This window comes from Arctopsyche grandis, chromosome 8, assembly GCF_051622035.1.
Source record: "Arctopsyche grandis isolate Sample6627 chromosome 8, ASM5162203v2, whole genome shotgun sequence".
In the NCBI taxonomy this organism is placed as follows: Eukaryota; Metazoa; Arthropoda; class Insecta; order Trichoptera; family Hydropsychidae; genus Arctopsyche; species Arctopsyche grandis.
Window position 1 is genome coordinate 32,596,880 of NC_135362.1, and position 16,838 is coordinate 32,613,717.

A 16,838-nucleotide genomic window follows, 5' to 3' on the forward strand; every position below is an offset into this window, starting at 1 on the left:
TTCTTGAGACAGGAGAGTCGCGCGAGTAATTTTCGCGAGTCGCGCGAGCTATCCTGGTAGTGATTCACATTTGGGGTTTAACCCGTATATCGTAAAGAACAGACGTGAAATGAAATAAAGGCATATAGGGCGGGTTAAAGGTTTGGACCGTTTCCCGGCCTATGGAAATTCAGTTGTATTTTGAAGAGGATCTTTATTACTCGATTAATACAGGTGTATTTGTATGTACAGCGAAATAGGTAAAGGATTCACTGGAACGAGCTAGGTCGAGTTCCTGAAGCTCACTGGCATCTGGGGACGATGCACTGGTTTATAAAGGTGTTGCTTGAGCAACGCGTAGCTGGGCTGGTGAGATCACGTTCTGGAAGATTCCGACGGGGTCGAGGTCTTCCTTTGTGTTCGATGTTTGATGCGTAGTTGCGTAGCTCCTTGGGATTTCCCGTGTACTCCGTGATTGCGTATCTGGAGCGAGTCGAATCGCCTTTATGGGTAAGCTGGACGAAGTATTTCGGCCACGGCTAACTTTCGTGTACGAGAAGAGGACGCGATGATGTCATTTGTACAGATTAGGTTCGATGAGGGAAATAGGTGATATCACAAGTCGTGCTATATCTTTACAATATTATTCGCAAGATGGGCAAGCATCGGTAAAAATTGCACAATACATTCAAAAACACACAATTAACAACATGGGATACATTTTTAGAAGTAAATTGATCCGATTGTATTCCGTGCGATATAGTAGTTATAGAGACGTAGCCATAGATGTATAATACATAGATCCGCCCTCACAGTTTATACTGGTCTCCCTTTTGGCGCATGCAAAATACATGGCGCATGCACACTTTTCTCTCAGTAGGTTAGTAGCTTCTAAGTAGGAAAGGTCGATTGCGGAGATCTTGTCGATAGATATGCGGAGATCTTTTCATCTTTTCGTCACTAACTGAGGAGTGCAGGGGGAAGTGAAAAAAACGCCGACCGCTGCGTCGTAGGGAAAAACCTTTTTTTCCCCAACTTCCCCCCGCTAGCTAAAACCCCCGCACCCCTCAGTTAGTGGCAACAAGATCTCCAACGAAATTTGTATGAAATGCCATATCTAGTATATTCTAGATCTATGGACGTAGCGCATAAAGTTGACAACAATTATTTATTCGCAAGGGCCCCTCTATTCTCATTACATTACATTCCAACTTTTACCAGATATTCCATATTCTCGGTAACGATTGTCGTATGTGCGAAATAATCCATTTTCCATTTTCTATAAAAAAAAAGTAGACGTTAAATAAATTGGCATGGTCGATTTTGAGAGTTTTATTACCGAATAAGGTGCGTTGACAACAGCAATTTAAAGCAGGAAGGTGGCGCGCTTTTGTGTCCACAGAAAGATCTAAATCCGATTAAGATTCGGAGTTTCGGTTAATCAGCAAGTGTCATCAGCTCTCGACGGCAGCAAGACGAAAACTCCAGCAAGATGCCCAGCGAAATGATAACTCTGCAGCTAGGCCAGTGCGGCAATCAAAGTTAGTCTCGGTACACTGTGAACCTTTCATATTATAACCCTATATTGAGTCATGATTCATAATGATCCATGCATTTACAGTTGGTTTTGAATTTTGGAAGCAACTATGTGCGGAGCACGGTATATCGCCTGAAGGTATTCTCGAAGAATTTGCATCAGCGGGGTCTGATCGCAAAGATGTGTTTTTTTATCAGGCCGACGATGACCATTATATACCCAGAGCTGTCTTGCTCGATTTGGAACCCCGAGTCATACACACCATACTAAATTCTCCATATGCGAAGGTGAGTAATTGCAATTCTGTCAATGAGAAAAGAAACGTTTCACTAAACTGCAATTTTAATTTTACAGTTGTACAATCCAGAGAATGTGTATATTTCTAAACACGGAGGAGGCGCCGGTAACAATTGGGCTTCCGGCTTCGCCCAAGGTGAAAAGCTCAATGAAGAAGTATTCGACATCATCAATAGAGAAGCCGATGGTAGCGATAATCTTGAAGTATTACATGTTATATATTTTCATAGTGTTCATAACGATATGTAGATTTGTAAGTGATACTTAATTTTTCATTTTAGGGATTTGTTTTGTGCCATTCGATAGCAGGTGGGACAGGTTCTGGAATGGGATCGTACATATTAGAACATTTATCTGATCGTTTTCCAAAGAAACTTGTTCAAACATACAGTGTCTTCCCAAATTTGGACGAAATTAGGTATACAAATATGATACAACGTTTGTTTTACATTGTTACATTATATGATGCATATTTTATGACTATTTAAGAATTCAAATTGCTTCATTCAGTAATTATATCAAGAGGTAGAATGTTTTTTTTTTTGGTTTTGAAACGTTGAACAGCCTATTTGGAATTATTCTGATTCACTTTAGTCAACGTTTTAGTCAGATACATATGTATTCACAATCAATATTTCAGTTGTATCGATATTTCTCAGCAAATGAATGATTGAAAGGCTCTTAAACGAATAAGCTGTACTTTAACACATGTTAACATTTAATCTAAAGTTTCTAATCCAAGCTATAGAAACCCTCCGGACACATACCCCTGAACAATAACCCCCGCCATGGATGAAAATTGTTTAAAATAGTAATATATAATAATAAGTTATTATAAATGATTCCGGCCGAGAGGATAACAATCGAATATTAATCAATGGAACATGTGACAGTCTCTGACTGTTAGAAACAACATCGCACTGGTTCTTGGATGAGACTTTCAAAACTGTTCCTGTGTTATTTTTCAACTATACACGATTAATGCACTTATTCATGACCGAGCCATTCCTTGTCTTTATGTTTTACTACAAAACAAAAGACGGGATGCTTACATTAAAGTGTTCGAGACATTAAATATTTTGAATGCCAATTTGAATCCAACCAGCATCACGGTTGACTTTGAATTGGCACAGTTTAGAAAGAAGTTTCCCAGACTGCGAAATTAAAGGATCTTTCTTTCGTCCAAGTCAAAACATCTATCGGAAAATTATAGAAAATGGGATGCAACGACTTTACCAAGAAGATTCCGATTTTGCACTGAAATTACGAATGATACCAGCTCTCACATTTGTTCTGATAGATGAAGTTGTCAGTCCTTTTGAAGTATTATCCGAATTGTATTTTTCTGACAAATAAATTAGTATTAATACTGACTTTTTAATATACAATAGATACTTTTATTTTTTTCGCTGCGCTAGAGGTGGGGAATCTTCGGAAGACAGCCTACAGTCCAAACTGCAGGGTAGTGCCGGATTTTTACCGGCTAAAACCCACCCTCCACTCTCTGGGACTTCTATGTATTACTTCAAAGAGTGGGGGTCCATTCATTCATCGTCGTTCATTCTTTGTTTCTCGTTGATCTTTCTTCCATTCATCTCGCATGCATTCTTCTCTCTCGTTCGTGCGCCTCCTTCTTGCACATCACCGTTGACGCGAACATGTCGACAATTACCCAAGCTTCCATCTTCTCTATTAGCTTCTTGCCCATGTTGTCGGGTCAGGTCACTCCGATTTCCTCCATTCTTTCTCTTTCTTCCGCTCAAGCTGGGTACCGGAAAAGGGTATGCTCAGCGTCGTCCACTTTGGATTCGCAGTGGTAGCATTTTGTTTCGGCCTCCTTTTTGATCTTGTGAAGGTACTTGCCAAAGCAGCCGTGGTCCGTCAGCAGCTGTGTCAAGTGGAAACTGGTATCCCCGTGTTTCCTCTCAACCCAGTCGCCCACGGACGGGATGATCCTGTAGGCCCAGCGTACCTTACCTTCTTCGTCGCACCGCCTCTTCAGCTTTTGCCGTATCTCCTTCCGCCTGCGTGTCGCTGCTTCTCGGGATTCCGATGCATTTCCTCGCGAGCCGTCGAAGAGTTGCTTCCTCTCCTACGCGAGCAGATCGATCGGGATGATTCCTGCAACTACCAGAACGCCATGGCCACTCTGAGTGCGCTCCTGCGCTGTACTGAGGCTAGCTTTTTCCTAGGTTCTTTCTATTTCCATGGAATCCGCCCAGATCGGTGCTGCGTACGTCGCGGACGACGCCGTTCAGCATCTTCTTTCTCTTCGGTTTCGGCACCCGAGGTTTGCCATCAGTCGTTACTGTTGCCGCTTTTTCGGCCACCCTTGTCACATGCTCCCGGAAATTGAGTTTGTTGTCCAGATGGACTCCCAAATATTTTAGGGAATTCTGGAACAGTACCGGCTCTCCTTCTAAGTAGATAGGCGGTGGCGTCAGCTTTCGCAAGCGGGTGAAAAATACAATAGATACTGTCAATTTTTATCCATGGCAGGGGTTTTTTGCACAGGAGGGCACATGTCCTGATACCGTCCCCCCCAAGTATCAAAACCAAGACTGTCAATCATATGAAAGTTATAAGGTTTTTAATTCTGAATTCGTATTGTATTTTAGCGACGTAGTTGTGCAACCCTATAATTCTTTGCTCACACTGAAGCGATTGACCGAGAGTGCGGATTGTGTTATGGTCCTGGATAATACAGCGCTGAACAGAATCGCCACGGATAGACTACACATACAGAATCCTTCATTTACACAGATAAACACTTTAGTCTCGACGATAATGAGCGCCAGCACTGCTACACTGAGGTATACCTTTTTTTTTATTTTAATTAGATATATACCAGGAAGGCCTTACAGATGCGCCTTCCAAGACAATTAATTACAAACATTGCAGAATTTTTATTACATAAATCGCTGTATTTCGAGAGGATGAATCCATAGAGACATCTATGGATGTAGACTTGTTGTAGACATATTGTACAAAAATCAAATTCAGATAGTTGTAACCAGAGAAATGTTATAATAATAGAAAGTGGTTTTAGGCGTCATATTGTTGTCAAGTGAGGAATGTCCATAGTCCTCGTATTTGATGCTTGGTGCTCGACATATGTCCAATAAAAACTTCTGTTTGTTTATATTACTCGCAAGATCGTTAAAAATTGCACAATGCATTCAAAAACAACATGGGATACATTTTTATAAGTAAATTGATCATTTAAGTAACATATATTCAATTAATATCGTAGTTCGACAGTTTTTGTCATGGCGATCGCCCGCATTCTACATAAAATTTCAGGGGTGGCACCAGAGAAACGTAAAAATCATTTTTAAATAAATGTAAAAACATTTCTCATGGTGGCGCCGAATACTCAATTATATTAATTACCAATTATTTAAGTTTAATCAATATAAACATCGTTCATTTTATATTATACATATTTTTGTTGAAACTATACATTACACATTAATTTAAGAGTTCCCAAGGACAGACAAATACAAAAAAAATGGATAAAAATAATCCGCCAACCGAGAAAAGAAACGGATTGGCCACCAATGCCCAACACCAACATATACTCAAATTGTAAATAAATCTATATCAAAATAAAACTTTAATTTCTGTAGTGAATATGTGACGACCCTGATTATATTCCGTACGTTGTAGCGTAGACAAAATTAATTTATTCATAAAGGCACTTCTATTATTAAAACATTTCTCTGGTTTCAACAATGAAATCAAATAAATTGGAAAACTCTGATAAGAAACAATCGACTCGGGAGTCGCAAATATCCAAGTCTGAGTATTAAAGATTAGCACGGGATCGAACCCGGTAGCCTCTCGGTGCTAAACATAAACGAAACATACTGCTGGCATATATTTTCTGAAACAATTTATTGGAAAATACCTTTGTTAAATGCTTTACTGTATTACAGATATCCTTCCTACATGAATAACGATCTGATCAGCCTGATTGCGCCTTTGATTCCTACTCCGAGGTTGCACTTCTTAATGACAGGCTATACACCGCTCACTGCCGATCATGAACTGAATACCGTATTTTATTTTTCACTTGAGTGTAATTACATATACATACATAGTTCCGTTGGCTCAATTTATAAATTATATTTCAGGTACCAAACATTCGGAAAACGACAGTTTTAGACGTTATGCAAAGATTATTGCAACCAAAAAATATGATGGTATCGTTAAGTCCGGATAGAAACAATCAACACTGTTACATATCCATTCTTAACATTATCCAGGTTATTTATTACTACAAATGTGTATTATATTTTGTTTGTAAAATAGATAAATCTTAATACAATTATTAATACAGGGTGAAGTAGATCCATCACAAGTGCATAAATCATTACAACGCATCAGAGAAAGAAAGCTAGCTCAGTTCATACCGTGGGGACCTGCGTCGATACAAGTAGCACTCTCACGCCGATCTCCCTACGTTCAGTCGAATCACAAAGTCTCCGGTCTGCTGCTTGCTAATCACACCAATATATCATCGGTAAGTTGAGCTATCATTGTGACAATTTCACGTCGTCACAATCTCACGATAATATTGTTCTTACAGTTGTTCGATAGATGTCTTCAACAGTTTGACAAATTGCGCAAACGTGAAGCTTTCCTCGAAGTCTTCCGCAAAGAGCCAATGTTTAAAGATTCTTTGGATGAGTTTGATCATTCGCGTGAAGTCGTCGACGATCTCGTTCAAGAGTATCAAGCAGCCGCCACTCCAAACTACATACATTGGACGCCGAGTAATACATCAGACTGATCTCAATGTATATTATACGAACAGATCTTGAAAAATAATGCAATATTTCAATCACGTTTCAGATTCAGCGGAGATTTAATACTGTGCCAGTTTTATTTCAACACATTGTGCCATATTAATTATGTATTCAGTTCGTTTGAAACTGAATTGAAAAATGTATCTCACAAAGATCTTTATATATTATATATAGCAATAAATAATGTGTCAAAATTATACTAATTCACACAATCACAAATATTTTAACATATTGATATTGTTGCATCGATGGAATCGATTTTTTTTTAATTATTTAATTTAATTGAATCCAAATTTAATTTATAACACTAACTATGAGATAAGTTGTACTTTTTTTTATTAAAACACATTCAATTGAGTGATTTGTTTTAAAATTTTCCTTTATTTGAATGATATTAAAATATTTGAATATGTTCAATGGAATATACAAGATTCGTGTGTGGGATAAGAGGAGCATGCAAATGTGGTTCTAATCGCTATTTTTAAGTTAAAATAAAGCTGCATCTTTACCACGGACCAAACTAGCAAATAAAATATCCAATTAAAACGATTAATTTTAACAACAATTTATTAACCTTAGCTTTTTTTATGATATCAAAGGTAAAATATTATAATAAGTAGTAACACTTTATTTAATAACTAGAAAATGTCGCATCAAAACATAGTGTTAAATGAAAAGAAAATGGCTCAAGTATTTGCATTGTGTTTCAACAAATATGTGCATAACATTTAAGTCTCATCAAGACGGTTAGTTCTAAAACATAATGTAAAACTACTAATAGTATTCCCCATTTATTATTTATATATATATATATATGACTTAATGTGGCACATACATGTAGTGTGAAGAATCTAAGCTATTCAGATATTGCATATCGGACACTGAATTGTGATATTTTTTTTTTCAACTACACACACACACTCTATCGCTACTCGTCTATAGTGAAATATACGTTCACCTCTCTATATTATCCAGAAATACACTTGCAAAATAATAATTAACATAAAAACTTAATGCAACCCTTATCCAAAACTTTAAATTTATAATTAACCTTTTTTTTACATATACATATTTATATATTTGTCACAAATTGAATTGAAAAATATTATTATATACCGAGTAATTGAAGCGTATCTTCACATGTATATAAATATATAATTAGTACGTATTTGCAGACAATGCAGATAAAACGATACATACTTTTTTCCCTGCAAAACAATTTAATCGAAAAATATACTTTATCCAAATAATATATAGGACTGAAAAGAAACAATTCAAAAGTTCAAATTATGTTTCAACCAACGCATTATTTAATAAACAAAAAAGTGTTAAAACAATATTAAACGGGCGGAATTCAGAGCATGTTGCTTACGTTGACCGTTCAAATGTAACTAAACGTGGGCTTTCGGTCTGCAATTAGCACTTGAATGCTAACCGTGTTTTAAAATAGCAAACTGAACGCTTTCTTATACCCGAGCATTCACTGCTACGACCGATATCCACGTCACGTACCCCTATCAAAGTTTACAATATGCTCTCGAGCGTGTGCCACTGTGATTATTTCAATTTAAAAATATATGTTAGATGTTACGGCCGAATCGAAAGAATTTCAATGAAAAGATGTTGATGTAAAATATCATCAGATTTTTAATTTTAACCTAAGCCAATGTATTAGTATGTTGGTGATTTATGTCGGTGGGCTAAGATGTTTGACTCGATGTGGTGAATTTCGGCTGGATGATTGACGTCTTTCGTATGGGCACTGTCTCCGGAGTCGGTATTGTGTCTCCCGTCGGCACTTTGGGTGCAGACGTCGTTTTAAAGGGGCCTCCGATCCCTCCGGGCCTCTGTTTCGCCATTTGATAATCTCCGGAATCGAAAAACTTTTGCTAAAAATGTTATAAAAACGCGGTAAGTGAAAATTTACCAGACAGACAAAAGTGAATTGCATTTGCGTTCGATCCTTACTCCTTTAGCCAGCCTTTTTTGCAAGAAAGCAGTGTGTCCTCCGGGTCCGCCAGCCCTGCCGAGTACAGCCGATGGAAATTTTGCTTTCAATTTTGCCTCCTCGATCTTTTCCAGTTCACGTGGCTAAACATAAACATTCAAAATGTATAAGTATATAGAAAAAAAGTACAGCATACGCTTCAAACGCTATGAAAACTTACATCGGGATTGCTTTCAGCGGGACTATCGAATGAATCGCTCATACTGATGATGGTGATTTATCTAAAATCGATCAAATATAATTTTAATTAATATCATTGTGTCATTCATTAGAACCTACACCTTATTAACAGCTATTTCGTATTAAAAATTCAAATTAAGAATATTTTCCATACAGTAACGAGAACCTTCTAAATTACAAATGAATCTAAATTTTTCTTTGAGATAATTTGTATTTACATACATATAATGAAAGTAATGTTAGATTCTATTTATTTTTAGTATATACATATGCATAGGCAGTGGACTCGGGGTTTGTCTCACAAGACAATTGGAAAATTGGAAATGTAAATAGCATAACAAAATATATATAGGGCTTTTTTCCCATGTAATGCGGTGTAACAAGGTTTTGGTACCTTTTTTCTCTGCATTTTTTACGTTTCAAACATATATTCTATATACATAATGTAATTTGAATATAATCTTTTCCTATACAAAAACTTGACAATAAATGGTCACCTTTTTTTTTCAAAAAAAAAAAAAACCCTATATATATGTGTGTGTGTATGTATGTTCAAACCTTTATTTATATACTACGTATATTGATTAGATACACATACAAGTTATATGGGTAGAATAGATACTAATGCAATAATTGCACAAAACTATACCTACTGAGAATGCTCACATCAATTTACTCAGTATTAATATGGAAACTAATTGATAAACACCAGAACGAAACGTATTGGTTTTGTAGTTCCTTATTTTTTATCTGCATATAAACAGGTACATACATATATAATTAAAAAAAAAAATACGAAGTATCAATTGATGAAGTAGTCTTTCTTATGTGACATGGCAATCCATATAGATCATCACGATTGAAAGTAGAATAAAAAAAAAATGAAAAGAAAAAAAAGTGGTAATTTGTCATCAAAGAAGTCTCTAGTGTGATTGCGAGCAGAGTATAATAAGAGTGGTAATTTAGTGGGAAGTATCACGAAAATGAATAGTGACGGTGATGGTGATGGTAATAGTGACAGGAGGCATAGGAATAGTCGAATAGTCGAATGACGTGAAGCAGGACAGGACAAGGTCTAGTGGCATTGGCAGATGGCTCATGGCTCGAGGGGAAGTGACGGCTGCAGCAGCGAGGGGCTGGGGTTGGAGGGGGAGGGGGAGGGGGAGGGGACGAGGGTGTGACACAGACCTGAGTACCGAATCGAAGAACAAACACTGCTATCGACAATCGACACTGAACACTGGACAGTGAACGGCAACCGACCACAACCAGAGCCGCACACAACAATACCTTGACCGCGTAACCCAACACCACACATCACGACCATTTACCATATATCGTTTCCTCTCTTCCTAATTAGTTTCGTTTCGCTCTCGTTTACCATCCTCACTTGTTCATACTTTTTTGATGCACACCTAACGGTTTATAATAATCAGGTTCTACAGAAATGGTGTCAAAATACACTATAGGGGGAGGTTGAAGGTTTTGGACCGTTTCCCGGCCTATGGAAATTCAGTTGAATTTTGAAGAGGATCTTTATTACTCGATTGATACAGGTTGTAACGCGACGTTCTCCCCATCGTCCCATAGGGCAACACTCGCCCTTTATTTCGAGTGGCCACACAGAAAAGCGCGCCATATAGGCGCGCTCGCTTCGAGATTAGCTCTCTCATCCGCCGTCCACCGAGGAAGAAAGATATCTCCTGTGCACGTCTCCAAGGGAGAAGAGGCCCAGAGATCCGCCATCTTGCTGAAGAACCGCTGTGAGGTCGAGTGCAGCATCACTCCCTCCCAAGAGTACCAGCCCACCGTCGCCGTTTCTGTAGAAACATCAGCCGTGAGAGGACCGCAGAGCCAGCTCCCAACCACGAGAAAGCTGTTATCAACGGGACGATTTGCAGTCAGGAACCTCCCCGACTATATATAAACTGTATCCCAAGGTTAGTCCACGTTTCCCTATAACCCGACCCTTGGAAGAAGAACGACTTATCCGCCCTCTGCATCACCCACCGCGAGATCAGATAACGCGCGTAAAACCGTTCGTTACAAGGTGTATTTGTATGTACTGCGAAGTAGGTAGAGGATTCACTGGAACGAGCTAGGTCGAGTTCTTGAAGCCCACTGGCATCTGGGGACGATGCACTGGTTTATAAAGGTGTTCTGGTGTTCGATGAGGGAAATAGGTGATATCACAAGTCGTGCTATATCTCTACAACACTATCCGTGTCATCTTCTTCTTAGCAGGCCTTTACACAGGTGATTATTGGTCAAAAAGCGCTCGCCCAAGTCACTAACGGAACATCTGGCAGCCGAAAAGTCCATCCTACTAACGAAAACTATCATACTAACGATAACTCGAGTGTCAAATATTCCGTATTCGCGATTTTCATGGCAATAATTGTCTTTTGGGCGATCGCAATGTGACTAATAATCCAAGTACCGGATAAATTAGACCAGCAGTCATGCCTGCATCGGGTACTAAGCTCAATGTTTGATGGATGGGTATGCATTGTTTCACACGTTCCGGATGAATATATAGCGGCTCTACGAAATGGTCGAGTTTCGATCATTATCCTGCGAGCTGGGACTAACTTGGCCATGTTGCTCGACACTGGTCTACTTTCTTCCCAATAATAAACAGTCGTGTGTCGTTTCATATCCTTTCCCCCCCCCCCCCCATAAATTCACCGGTAGTGGATTCATTTGGGACGCCCGCCATTGTAAAGGCGGGGTTATGGCGTCAACCATTTCGCAATTTCTTCCTTATTGTGGCGTGAAATATCTTTTCCACTGAGTTCTGCAACCGGGACAGGCTTTCCCTCAAAATTTCCCTACATAATAGTCTACAATAAATAGAATTTTGGGCTTCTCATTAAGCCTAGCCTACTCCACCTAATTGCATAATATGACGAAACAAGTTTACGCGCGGAAATGGCTCCCATGTTGGGACGCGCAGGGCGAACAGATGTTCTCCAGGAACACGTTCAACAAGGAAACCGTGGACTGATCTAGACGTGTCGTAGGGTTCTCCTGGTGCTATGCTCGTCAAAGCGCTGCCAGCTGTACGAGCTAGTGGGAGAAAAGCTAGAGACCCGGTCACGAGGTCCTTCCTCTGCGTAGACGGCTTCTGCCTATTCCGTAAACAGCGGCGTATGAAGAGGGCGGGAGCTACTGCTGGACTCAACCGCGCGTGGATAAACCCTAGGCAGGAGATTTGATCTCGCGACTGCCTCAAGTGAAGGTCTGGAGAGAAAATAGCTCGTCTGTCCGTGCTCGCTCGCAGATCTATGTCCGGAGAGTGAGGGTAGCAAGATGCCAACCTAACCATTGGCATTGCTGCCAAGGGACGATGTTACAATGAGCCTTTTTGCAAACATAAAATCGTTCCCTATAGACTTCTGCTAGTTTTCATCTGATATTTATGAAACGAAGTGTTATTTACAATCTACATCAGTGGTTTTTAACCTCGTTGGACGTACTGACCCCCACCAGTTTCATATGCGCATTCACCAAACCCTCCTTATTTGGCACCCGAATCATATGTGTCGGGTGTGTGTCTTGACCTCCGCCGAACCCCTGAGACTGACTCACCGAACCCAGGTTAAGAACTTTAAGAACTCTCTTTTACCTTCCCAATAATAATATGAGTTTTTCTAATAATATGAGTAATTCACGCTTAATTCACGTTATTCCCACGAAGATTGCCAATCTAAAAATAAGATAATTTATGTTTTATTATGGGCGCCATGCTGTTGGTTTGCGACCAATAGTACTTTTGACATTGCGGTTGTTTGTCGTCGTACGTCAGGCGACATACAACGACGATATTTGCGAGTAGTCGAGCTGTCTGGCTCTTTTTTGGCAACGTGAAGATCAGTTAATTGGCAGGAATGGCGCTCGTGGCCTATGGCAGTGGAAGTGACAGCGACTCCAATAGTGAAAACGAGAGCGAAACCCCAACCATACGGAAAACCGAACAAACATCTACAGCTACCATTAACAATGGAAGATCGGTCTCCAATGACAGTGACTCGCAATCTAGCACAGGTTAGTCGCTATTTTCATACCTTGGATAGGATTCTTATCTTTTGACATTTTCTCATTTAACATTGCATTGATGCTTCCAGGAATATTCAATACTTTGCCACAACCGAAAAATGTCAACGCCAACTTCGAAGAAGACGATGAATTCTTAAAAAAGAAAGAAAAACCGACTGAGAAACCACCGCCCAAACCAGCAGAGAGGAAACCGGCACAAATTCTTCTCCCATCTTTGGCATCAGTAAGTCTTATACACGTCGTGTAAATTATATATGTATCCAATCTTTAATATAATTTTTTCTATTTTAGTTTGAAGACGATGAAGAATCCCAGCCGAAATTTAAAAAATTGGTGGTCAGTACTAAAACTTTTCGATTTCCAATCAATGATACCAAATTAATCAAATAATTTATATTTTCAGAAAGGAGCGGGTTTATTGAATATGTTACCTGAACCCAGATCAGGAGAAATTATTAAAAAACCCTCGATTAACTTTGTTCCGCATATTTTAACTAGACCACCACCACCGAAAGTAGTAAAGCCTGTGAAACCCCCACCAAAAAAGAGTATTCTCGTTGATAGTTACAATTCTTCAGACGACAGCGATTTGTCAGGCGGTGAAACCGAAGTTGACTTCTTTTCGTTGAATAAAAATGAAGTCGTCGAAGACCTCCCCGTTGAATCTAACAATACAGATTTACAAGATGATGAAAGTGAATTCAAAAAATCGGAGATCAAAGGATACAGAGCGCAAATTATGTCACATCAAAATATAGACTTCGATCCTAGAGCATATGAAGATCCCGATGATGTCGAACAAGAAATCTTACCCGACCCAGAAGATGACACAAAACCTCAACCGAATATGGACGACGAAGCTGTAAGTCTTGCAATTTGTGCATTAAAATTTGACGTTAATAGATTATAGCATATTTTTGCTTTTATCATATTTTAGATGAGGAAGTTGTGTAGCAGCAGAGAAAGACGAAAAGGCGAGGCAATGCAATTTATAGACATTGATCAAAAGGCAATGTTACCAGATACAAAAGAATGGTTAACTAAAGCTATAACACAAAACACCTCGAGAAGAGTATCTTCAGGCAAAAGACGAGGTGATGGACCTACAAACCAGCAAAAGAGAAAACATCAGATCACATATCTCGCCCATCAGGCAAGAAAAATAAAATTTGTTTGCTTTAATGCTTATGATTTCATTTATATATAATTTTAATGTATGCTTTTTCCACAGGCTAAAGCAAACGAACAGGACCTTCAAAACCAATGGGCTAACAATAGAATGACAAAAAAGCAAACACAATCAAAATATGGATTCTAATATTGTATCGTTGTAAATAATAATTATTGTAATCTAGAAATAACGTTCGCAATAAATTAAATATTTTATTTCATTTATAATTGTTTTGAAATTGGGAATAAGGATTTTATTTTGAGAAATAACGCCAGTATAAAACCTAAGTTATATTTCTAAACTTAAACAATTAAATAATCACAATGCAATTAAACTCTTCTCGCTTTTCTTGGCCTTGGAGGATTCCACGAAACCCTTGTGGTGTCAGTAATAGAGACAACATTCATGCCTCCCATCTGCAAGCCTTTGATTGCAGCCTAAAAATAATAAAAATGAATAAAATCATATATAAAGTAAATTATATTTCACAAAACCAATTTGCAAATCAACTATTTACCATGCGTCCTGGTCCGAGACCTTGCACTCGAACCCTAATGGTTGTGATCCCTTTAGGAATTGCCAACTAAAATCACAAAAAACAACTCAATAGGTTTGAATTCATTGATGTGCCAGGTTTAACCAAAACATAAGTGAACTTACTGCGCTTAGACTGATGGCTGTAGCCTGAGCGGCAATGTTTGTTCCTTTTCTAGCAGTTTTAAAACCTTCTATTCCACACGACCGAATAATTTGAGGAGTTCCTTTGTAATTCGATATAGTCATTATTGTATTGTTTTTGGATGCTTTGATATCGCACACTGCCAACTGATTGAATGGGACGCCATCGAATATCCTCAGATGCGATGTTTCATCTGGAAACATTGGGTGCCTGTGAATGAAAAAAATAAATGAAACGAAATAGAAATACATGGTCATGTGATACATTAGCGTACTTAATTATATTGGCGTCTAGATCGATGGCTTTTTCTCCAGCGGTGCCTTCGTCCTGCGCTGGCAAGGTCTTATAACTCCAGGTGCGTTCATGACGGGAATAAGAACGCGTTTGGAATATATTGGAGACAGATGAAGTCGCCCCCAAATGTGGAGCTCCCGCCCCCCTTAAATACCCCCAACACTGACGCAACATAACCTCAAACTCACACCGAGACTGACAGGAAGTAATGCCAACGTCCGACACATACATACAATTTTTGCGTATAATTATTTTGGTAATCGGATTATTAGTCACATTGCGGTGGTCACAAAGACAATTATTACCATTAAAATCGCGAATACGCAATATTTGGCACTCAAGTTCTCATTAGTATGATGGACTTTTCGGCTGCCAAATGTTCCGTTATAGAGATTTTAGTGACTTTGTGACCAGTAATCACCGAACCAATTATTTTGGTTCTGGGATTATTTCGCAAAAAGATGGCATCCAAAAACTTCATCAATCGAAAGCTTTCAACGCGAAATATTGTACTTAAGAGAACTCAGATGCCGGAGATTTTAGTGACTTGTGCGAGATCACTTTTTGCGGAATTATCCGTTTACCAATTGTTTTATACATTTCTTTTAGAATTAATTTTTTAAAACCATGTGTTTAGAATCAAAATAAAGCATAATTGATGTTGTTATTGTAGGAATCTCGTCGTCGTCATCGTCATCGAAACCTTCGAGAATATTCCGCAACAACAAAATACATCGAGCGGAACACCATCAAGCATTCCAGAAAATTCGACGCCTCGACGAAAACAAAATTCCTCTCGTACGCGTCAATAACCACTTCCATCAAGCATTCCAGAAAATTCGACGCCTCGACGAAAACAAAATTCCTTTCGTACGCATCAATAAACTAAATGCTCGTACGACCACTTCCATCAAGCATTCCAGAAACCATATAAAAGGAGGTACAACCCAAACAACGCCAGTCGACCCACAGCAGCAAGCGTCGACACACAACAGCAGACCAGTCAACATCCAGCTCCTGACCAGCTATCACTTCACTACGCGGACTTGGAAGAACAACGAGCCAGCAACCCACTGCCGTATCCAGAGACTTGCTGAACATAGCCGAATACCGAGCCAGCGACACTCTACCATATCCAGCGACTTGCCGAACATAGCTGAATGCCGAGCCAGCGACACTCTACCGTATCCAGAGACCGCTGAACGACAAACTTTTGCCAACAATTAATCATACTTGTGTATACGTGTTACTACCAAATAAATACCATATTCAACATAGCTGTATTTAATACCGAACACAGACGAACCTGTCTATAATACATGGCGGACTGGTGGTGAAGAAGACCTTCACAACAAGACTAGATCCCCATATTATTTTATGTTTGTAGGGATATAGCACGACTTGTACCATAAGAAACTAGGTCGATGATATCACCTATTTCCCTCATCGAACTTCATCTGTACAAATGACATCATCACGTCCTGTTATCGTACACGAAAGTCAGCCTTGGCCGAAATACTTCTTCCAGCTTACCTATATTACCTTACCTCACTCCAGATATGCAATCACGAATACACGGGAAATCCCAAGGAGCTACGCAACTACACATCAAGTATTGAACACAAAGGAAGACCTCGACCCCGTTGGAATTTTTCAGAACGTGATCTCACCAGCTCAGCTACACGTTGCTCAAGCAACACCTTTATAAACCAGCGCATTGTCCCCAGATGCCAGTGAGCTTCAGGAACTCGATCTGGCTCGTTCCAGTGAATCTCCTACTTATTTCGCTGTACATAAAAATACACCTGTATTAATCGAGTAAT

General features: G+C 39.1%; 4 protein-coding genes across 4 annotated transcripts; 2 read left to right on the forward strand and 2 right to left on the reverse strand.

The window, feature by feature from the left end:
* The first annotated feature begins 1,263 nt into the window (after positions 1-1,263).
* LOC143916256 (tubulin gamma-2 chain-like) lies at positions 1,264-7,173 on the forward strand. Its single transcript, XM_077437287.1, has 10 exons — positions 1,264-1,520; positions 1,601-1,803; positions 1,871-2,017; positions 2,095-2,231; positions 4,432-4,626; positions 5,752-5,872; positions 5,950-6,081; positions 6,156-6,338; positions 6,405-6,591; positions 6,671-7,173. The coding sequence occupies exons 1-10, from the start codon at positions 1,472-1,474 to the stop codon at positions 6,685-6,687; spliced, it is 1,371 nt and encodes a 456-aa protein (XP_077293413.1). The 5' UTR covers positions 1,264-1,471; the 3' UTR covers positions 6,688-7,173.
* Positions 6,976-10,137, reverse strand: endos (endosulfine alpha). The gene is made up of 4 exons (XM_077437288.1): positions 10,001-10,137; positions 8,793-8,853; positions 8,593-8,715; positions 6,976-8,513 (listed from the first exon to the last, which is right to left on the reverse strand). The coding sequence occupies exons 2-4, from the start codon at positions 8,832-8,834 to the stop codon at positions 8,325-8,327; spliced, it is 354 nt and encodes a 117-aa protein (XP_077293414.1). The 5' UTR covers positions 8,835-8,853; positions 10,001-10,137; the 3' UTR covers positions 6,976-8,324.
* A 2,426-nt stretch (positions 10,138-12,563) lies between these two features.
* LOC143915349 (uncharacterized) lies at positions 12,564-14,369 on the forward strand. The gene is made up of 6 exons (XM_077435962.1): positions 12,564-12,859; positions 12,940-13,094; positions 13,163-13,207; positions 13,275-13,733; positions 13,809-14,024; positions 14,103-14,369. Exons 1-6 carry the CDS (start codon positions 12,703-12,705, stop codon positions 14,187-14,189), a joined length of 1,119 nt encoding a protein of 372 aa, XP_077292088.1. The 5' UTR covers positions 12,564-12,702; the 3' UTR covers positions 14,190-14,369.
* On the reverse strand, positions 13,845-15,255 carry mRpS11 (mitochondrial ribosomal protein S11). The gene is made up of 4 exons (XM_077435963.1): positions 14,996-15,255; positions 14,703-14,931; positions 14,560-14,625; positions 13,845-14,479 (listed from the first exon to the last, which is right to left on the reverse strand). The coding sequence occupies exons 1-4, from the start codon at positions 15,244-15,246 to the stop codon at positions 14,372-14,374; spliced, it is 654 nt and encodes a 217-aa protein (XP_077292089.1). The 5' UTR covers positions 15,247-15,255; the 3' UTR covers positions 13,845-14,371.
* Positions 15,256-16,838: the final 1,583 nt, after the last annotated feature.